Source organism: Parasteatoda tepidariorum, chromosome 1 (assembly GCF_982258835.1).
Source record: "Parasteatoda tepidariorum strain Cologne lab strain chromosome 1, Ptep-v5.0, whole genome shotgun sequence".
Taxonomy (NCBI): domain Eukaryota; kingdom Metazoa; phylum Arthropoda; class Arachnida; order Araneae; family Theridiidae; genus Parasteatoda; species Parasteatoda tepidariorum.
In genome coordinates this window covers 30,663,525-30,672,147 of record NC_141755.1, presented here as the reverse complement: position 1 = coordinate 30,672,147, position 8,623 = coordinate 30,663,525, and the positions used below count along the sequence as shown (strand labels likewise).

General features: G+C 30.7%; 1 protein-coding gene across 1 annotated transcript in view; it reads right to left on the bottom strand.

The window, feature by feature from the left end:
* LOC110282933 (uncharacterized) overlaps positions 1-8,623 on the bottom strand; it is a 338,382-nt gene that overhangs the window by 63,552 nt on the left and 266,207 nt on the right. Inside the window, exons 15-17 of the mRNA XM_087161146.1 lie at positions 8,447-8,536; positions 8,085-8,209; positions 5,380-5,590 (exon numbers count right to left, since the gene is read on the bottom strand). Coding sequence (XP_087017272.1) covers positions 5,380-5,590; positions 8,085-8,209; positions 8,447-8,536 — 426 coding nt within the window. The remainder of the gene's footprint in view (positions 1-5,379; positions 5,591-8,084; positions 8,210-8,446; positions 8,537-8,623) is intronic.

Here is an 8,623-nt window from a genome sequence, read left to right as displayed (position 1 = left end):
TGATACTCTCTTTTTAAACAGAGCTCGTAAGGCCCTTAAGATACTGAAATGGGGGCACGAAAACTTAAAAGATTTTTTTTTCCTAATGCCCGCCTGTGTTAACATCCGTCAATTCAGGCATCTACAGGGCGACAGATATCTGTGTGGCCTAGGGATTCCTAACGAGCATCAAACATTCTCAAAATGAAGTGTTCATTCACTGGAAAATTTAGTGTTTATTCAATTTAAGAACTGTTCCTTCACTTGGTTATCTTACTACTTATCATTTAAACCACCAAAAGCTTAAAACAATATTATGTAAGTTATCTAAATTTTTTTTACATAATTTGCATTTAATAACAAATATGTTGACATGCATTTAATAACAAATACGTCATTTAGCTAAAATTACAAATTTTGAAATTTTTATGAATTTTTTTTAAAGACAAGCTAAGCTTAAGTATTCCTTCACTGGTTAGTTTACCCTATAAGATTTTAAAAAAATTGCGATGTTGTGAGAGATGCTTAAAAATGTTGACTACGTATTTTTATTAATATTTATAAAATATATATTCAAGAAATTGATGAATATTTTATTCCAAATTTATTCATTCGTATGTATATTATTGAAATTTTATCAGTTATTGAGAAAAAAAACTAAAAAATAATCACATTAAAGAAGCACAATCTGTTGTATAATCATATTCTATCAGAAGCATGCTTTTATAAAACTCCACATTCTCTGAATAAAATGTATTTTATTCAATCAAATGTTTTATTCATATTTCTTTACTAAATTGCAAATAGAATTTTAGACGACTAAAAAAGAAACATCGTATTTTATAGCTTAAAAAAAATAAAAATGAAAAGATAAGCAAACGATTATTAGCGAAAAAAATATGAATGAAATTTTATGCTAAGCGCGAGAAGTCAAGTTCCTCGCAAGTTTATCACATTTTAATATTAATCGCCCCATTTAATCATTTCTTCATAGTCGCCAAATTATTTTTTTAAAAATAATTCATTTTAATTTTTCTCAGCTTCTAATAAAAAAAAAACAGTTGAAACTTTAGATTTTTCAATTGAAAAATATGTAGATTACTATGGTATAAAAAAATTCATACCTTATAATTCAAAAATTTTTCATCCTTAATTTAATTAAATAATAAAAAATAATTAACAATTATTAAAAATTATTTTTTTCGTGAAATTATCTTTGGGTAAATGAGTTTTATGACTGGGTGAAATTTTCTTCGAATTGCTTTATTAGTTTTTAAAATATGACTAAAAACGTAAAAAGTGAAATTAACATTAAGGGGTACGAACTTTGGATCGCTCTCCTGACCAAACTATGGGGACCATATTTCCCAGATTGCGGCTACCCCCTGTATTTTGAAGGTTAAAAATCCAAATATGTAAGAAAAAATATATGTTTATTCAGAGAAAGTACGTTTTTGTGTCTGATTTCGTAACTTAATTAATAGTTAGCACTAATTAATTAGCATATTTGAGGTCACCCCCAGGAACCATTAAGATTAACACTTAGTTCGTGAAAATCCGATCATTAGAACGAAAGTTATTCAGGGTGATATCTTTTTTTTTTTTTTGCGGACTGTACAATGGCACAAACACTAAAATCTTTGTTAATTGTTGTACATAAGAATACTTGTAAAATAAAGTTCATAATCTTAAGCAATTTTTTCACAAAATTTATTAAATTAAGTTGAAATTCTAGTTTATGACTTTCATTTATATTTGTTTTCTTCTTTTTTTAATGATGGGCACTTGGAACTATTGTCCATTGACCACAGAAAGTGCTAACTCTCTTTTCGTTACCCAGTGGGCACCTGTGGCGATGCCATTGCGTTGGAGCAGCGTCGTCCACGTCTTACTACCACAACCCGTTTATAGGGCGGGTCACATTCACACATTCGCACACAAAGGAGAAAGGACATAGAGCACAGATAGAGAGAAAGAAACATCCATGCCTTGCCCGGGATTCGAATCCTGAACCTTTCTGATGCAGGGACAGTTCCCTGCCCCCTACACAGGCCGGTCGGCACTTTCATTTATATTCAATGATATGAACTTGATAGTGATCACAATTTATTCACTATTTTTCAGAATACATTGCAAAAATACTGGATCGAATCACCGTAAAGCGTACTGGTACTCGGGGGGCCGGATTTTTTTAACCTTAAAGACAATTTTATCCGGAACGTGTTTGAAACAAAAATTCTGATACATCGCGATTTTTACAGTAATAATTACCGTAAAATCCTTGAATTACTCTAATGAAATGTTAATTACTATAAAATTTACTGTATAATATTTTACAGTAAAAATGGATTCTTTGGTAAAATGGATTTTACAGTTGATGCACCCGAAGTGCCGGTACTTTTACCTTAATTTGATACAGAATTTTTTTACAATGTAGTGGGATTGGTTTGGTTAATAAATATTTTTTATTTCTTTGTTTTTATTTTGCTGAAATATTTCAAACCTATGCTGAGTATAATTATGAAATAAGATTTAAGAACTTATAATTATGAAATAAGATTTAAGAACTTATAATTATGAAATAAGATTTAAGAACTTAAAGTAAAATAGTTGTAGTAGAAGTAAAAGTGTACATACAGAAATTAAAATATTGGTATAGAACATTGGAAAAGTTAAAAGAAAAGTGGAATTGGTTTTGCTTGAGTCAAATTTATATTGATTTGGATTTGTTATTGATTTGGTTTTGAAATAATTATTTTGTATTTTCTTTGTTTTCGTTTTGTTAAAAAACTTAAAACCAATGTTTGATTTAAAAGCTTATAGATGAAAAAATCTACTTTTAGGCTGTTATCGCTCAAGAAGATTAACTTTTGAAAAGATAATAAATCTCAACTTTTAAGAAAATGAAATTAGTTTTTTTTAACCAAAACTGAGTTTGATTTGATTATTAAGCCATATTAAATCATTTTTAAAATAAATTACTTTTCTCGTGAGTACAATTATAAATTGTATATATAATTTATTCCTTACAACTAACAAAAATTCTTCTTCTTATAATTAAAATTTTTGTTTTTATTTTTCAATTTCATTTCTTTCAAGAACACTTAAAATTAATTATTATTCCTACTACTGTTCTATAGATAGTTACATTCTTTTGTTACATAATTTTCTTCTGCTTATTCTTTCATCTGGTTTCTTTGAAGTCAGTGAAACTCAATAAACTATGACAAATAACAAAGAAAACGTTGAAACAAATCGATATTGGCAACCTCGTTTGAGTTTTTGTCAACATAATAAAACATCTGGCAAAATGTATTGATTAGAAAATGAAATACAGCTTCTTTGTGACTGCTCTTTGTTTAGTATTGAAGAATAATACTTTTTATTGCATTCAGAAATTTTAGACGAATTTCCCTCTTTTAAGGAACAAAGATTCTTTAATGTATAATTCAAAATCCTTTAAATGGTTAAACGAATTTTCTTTGTTTGTCCTCTTTTTTAAAGAATTCGAAATCAATTCTAAAACTGGTTTGAAAATTGGCGAATTCAACGAGTTTTGAACAAGTAAGGCTACCATAGACAAGGATTTGCCGCTTTCTTTTCTTTTGATGTACTTTTAAAGAAGTTTTCAGATTCCAGATATTTTCTTTTTCCTTTCAGTAAATAGTCAAATAAGTATTGTTTTTTTTACTTAAAAAAACTATTTTTGAAAGCTAGTTTGTTGAAAAACGAGTTACATTAATTTTTCTTAGGAACCAATATAAGCTACTTAATCGTTATTTTTTTTCGTTATTTGTGCCGATGGCCCATTTGTATTTGACCATTGGGATAAAATATTTCTTTTTAATTCCTAAGCTATGTTACAACATCTTAATTTGCATGTTTCAATGCAATTCATGCTCTCACTGAGGACTCAACTAAACTCAACTCAACAAGATAAAGGCTAGACAGCTTCGTAGAAAAAGGTTATTACTCTACGTTGATCATTGATTATGTTCTAAATAATCAATACAGTGTTGTATTGATTATCTTAAATTAAGACCTTAATAAATGAAAAATAGTTCCGAGAGTTATAGAAAAAATACTTTGTAGGATATTTCTTTAGTCTTATTAATAATGAATCATTAATTTATTTCGCCAAGTCTTCAAATATGTCAGCTTTGCAGATGAAGGTACAAAGTGACAGTCTTCGAACGTTTTTGCTGTGGTAAATAATGGAGATGGAATTAGAGGTTTCAGGGTTCCATATCTTAGGCAGCAAGTTGAACTCCATGAGTTCAAACGATATCAAATATTCAGGTCTAATATCATTCGATTTTATTTTATTTTATAACCGTCGTTGAACAGCAGACCCAATTACGACTGCTAATGTTCAACTCCGTAGTCTTGTAATTTTAAATCCAATCCAAAAGACAAGGGAACTCCTGGATCGAGTATTGGGAGAAATTTTGCTTCGTGGAGATTTTTTTGATAGATATAACCCGCCGTATTTGCGTTACATGGAGAGGAAGACCACGAGAGCATCCCACGGTTAGCCTGACGGCAAGGGGACTTTAACCAGGGGTCTGGCCAGACATTTTGTGAAAGATCCGTTTTTGTAAAATTGTAAAAAAATTTCTCGTAATTTTTAAATATAAAATAAACGTTAAGTCACATTCTTTCAATCTGCTTTTGAGAATTAGTGCAAATAGGGTCCTGTTATTGCAAAAAAACTTTTTCAAGGAGTTTTTAAATTGTAAAGACGTACAAGATTAGACGTTCAACACTGTAAAATTATAATAAAAAGAATTAAATTTTAAAAAATAAACAGCAATTGCTGCTACTAAATTAGAGATGCAACATACAAATATTTGGTATTAAGCCTATACTGCTGAATACAGAATATTAATTTTGGACGAATAAAGGAAGAAGCTTCTGCCAACGGACCCAAATTTCTTCTAAACAGACCCCTGCTGTAACCCATGATCCGTCTATCACTCAGGATATTGCACGTCAGCACTGTGGTCGGTTCAAGCCGGATGCGGAATTTGTATTGACTGGGATTCGAAACCAGTTCGCCTCATTGGAAGGCGAAAGCTCTATCCCCTGAGTCATCGCGGCTCAACATCATTCGATTAAAAAAAATCTATGTTTTTAGAAAAATACCCGTAAAAATATGCATTTTTTAAAAGGTTAGCTAAAGAAAAATTAACAATTTCTCACATCCTATTTCTTAGCTTTTATTGTAGTTTTGTATCAACCAATTCAGCTCAATTGGCGATTGGTTTTTGGGGTTCTTGCGCATAAAGTTTAAATCATGGAGTTTGTATTTTTATTTTTATTCACACATTATTAAGAGATATTATTTATGACAAAATAATAATCTAGAAAAAGTGCTGAATTTAACAACATACGACTTACTTCTATCGGAACAGAATCAATGAAGATGGAGAGAAACCAATTAAGTGTAACTGTGCTCAGTTCGACGTTTAAGGCGTTTAGATGTTTTGATATTTTTGGAAGTTTTTCACTTAACAATTCTTTCAGAAGCTCTTGATCTGCCTGAGCACCAATTAAATTCTGATCAAAGTAGCTCGAAGGAAAATATCTTTCCATTATTGCAACTAAACACCTGAAATAAAGATTAATTATATTATTTAAATTTAGAAAATATTCTTTTGAAAGGAAGGTATTAAATCTGACATTTTTATCAATAAAATATTTTTTTCTTCATATTTCATACAGTACGAGAAATATAGCTTAATGGAAGGAAACTCAGAGAAAAAGTAATTCTTTTTCTGTCCACGGTGAGAGAGCGGGTGATGGTCAAATAGTATGAGTTAACTCAATTTTTCTACGAGTACCACGTAAACAAAAGCTGAAACTAAAAAAGTTCAAACAAGCAATTTGTGCAACAAACTTCCTGAAAATGTTGATTCTTCAGCACGTTTGTCCCTCAAGATGAACTCACCGAAGGTCAACCGACTTCTTACGTTGGACGGACAATAATTGTGATCAATATTTGCCCATTTTAGCTATTTAATTTTATAACTGTCGTTGAACAGTCTACCCAAGTTTGAGTTTACGACTAATAATGTTCCACTCTGTAACCTTGTAATTTTGAACCCAATACAGAAGACAAGGTAACTCCTGGATCTAATACTGGGTGAAATTAGATTTCGTGGAGAACTTTTTGACGGATATAACTTGCATTTGAATTGCATGGAGAGGAAAACCACGAGAGCATCCCATGGTTATACTGACTGCAAAGGAGCTCTAACCCATGATCCGTCTATCACTGAGGATATTTCACGTCAGCACTGTGGTTGGTGCAAGCTATGTTGGATAAAATGATCTCTGAAGCTATAAATTTACAACCAGGAAGTGCAGTTTTTTGGGAACTGAAACTTTTAAGTCATGTGACTCTCATCGCTTGTTTTTCAAGGTCTAAATATTAATTCAATACTAATGTTATATTTTTATGTTTTATTACTCTTTGACTTTCAGTTCTCACTTTTCTCTTCGTGTATCGTCAACTGAGGGAGAATTCTTATCCTTCCTTACTGCTTGTAAAAATGTTCTTTCAAAATGCAGCATTAAATTTCTATATTGCTTAAAAGATGATTCTTCAATGATGCTAGTTTAACTCATTCACAAATTAATCAATTTCAGAGAACTTATTTTCAGCCATTCATCGTACTCATCGGCTTTACAAGGTAAGATTTACTACCTTTTTTCTATCACAAGCCAGATGCGGAATTCGTATCGACTGGCATGGAATGCGAACAATTATATTCCCTCCTCAAGATGAACTCTCCGAAGGTTAATCGCTTCATTAGAGTGGGTGCATATGAATTGTGATCACATTTACATGTCTGATTATTAAAAAACTATAATATTATAATTTGAGTATTGATTTTAAATATAATATTATTTAAAGTGAAGTTTCTTTTTGATGAAAGTTGCTTACTTTAATTTTCGGATTATAAGACTTAAACACTGATATTAATTGTTCTTGTATCAAGCTACAGATATAAATTAATAAGCTAGATATTCGTATACATTTTATCTTTCAATACATTGTTGTCTTATAATTAAGATCATTTTCTATTTCATGAAGCTGACAATATTTTCGTTGTTAATAAAAAAATGTTTTGTGTTGTATGGATTTTTCTGAAGTTTCAAATACGAAACAAATTGTATAATTTTAAAGATGAAACTAAATGATATAAATAGCAATTTACCGGTGAATGTCGACAAACACCAAATACGTCGGTGAAAGATCGAATATTTCATTACATTCTTGTACATTCGGACCCTCACCGGTGTATGTCAACAATCACATAGTCGCTTTGGTGAATGTCCGAAATATTTGTTACATCCAATTTTATATTAATCTATTCGTTGATATTATTATATTTATTTGATATATTTATATTTATTCTGTATTTTAATACTACCTGACGATAGATTAGAAGAAACATCAGTGTACGGTATACCGGGCAAATGTATACCGGGCAGTGGCACTTAACTTTAAGTGGCTCGGTATACCGTACACTGATGTTTTTTTAAGGTTAAGTGCCACTGCCCGGTATACATTTGCTCGGTATACCCTACACTGATGTATTTTAAGGCTAACTGCCACTGCCCGGTATACCCTACGCTGATGTTTTAAGGTCAAATGCCCGGTATATATTTGCCCGATACTTGGTGTATACCGGGCAGTGGCACTTAACCTTAAAAAAACATCAGTGTAGGGTATACCGAGCAAATGTATACCGGGCAAATGCAAATATATGGCCCGATACTCCAAACACTGATGTTTCTTTCGATCTATCGTCAGTAAGTATTAAAATATCGAATAAATGTAATTATATCCACGAGTAAATTCATATCAAATCAAATATAATAAATATTTCGGATATTCACCAAAGCGACTATGTGATTGTTGACATTCACCGGTGAAAGTCAGAAATAAGGGTATTTAGCAAATATTTCGGACGTACACCAAGCGACTACGTGAATGTTGACATTCACCGTTGAATGTCGCCATTTTTGAGACTTCGGTCATTCACCGTAACGTATGCACGAAATGACGAGAATTTTAATGTGTAAGTTAAACTCACCAAAATGCGTCTTCAGCATCAACAAAGAGCAACATCATTCCAACTAAGAAGTTCATTCCCTGGCAGTAACCTAAATTTGGATTGTGAAGACAAAAAGCGTGGAGCACCGACTCTAACTTCCGAATCTAAAAATTAAAAAAAAGGAAAAGAAAAGAAAGCAAGACGTATTCGTTACATATAACGTACGTTACATATAATTTATACATGGCATGTAAATGACTGCTCTTAATACATATTTTAAAATTTTTTTCGAATATCAGGTCAAAAGTGTTCGTAATATAGGTAGCTAATTAATATTTAATAACATTTTTCCTTTTTTCCTTGAAATTATACTTGAATAAATAAAGTATCACTCTACTTACACCTTCAGAATTTCTATCACAAAAATGAATATTATTTGGCATTGTCCTGAGTAAATCTAACGAAATTTGGCGCTTATGGTTTTCTGGTATCTGAAAAATACGAAGAATGTTCTAAATTAAAAATAGGGATATTCATTAAAACAAAAATTATATTTGAAAAAAAAAATTGAAAATTTA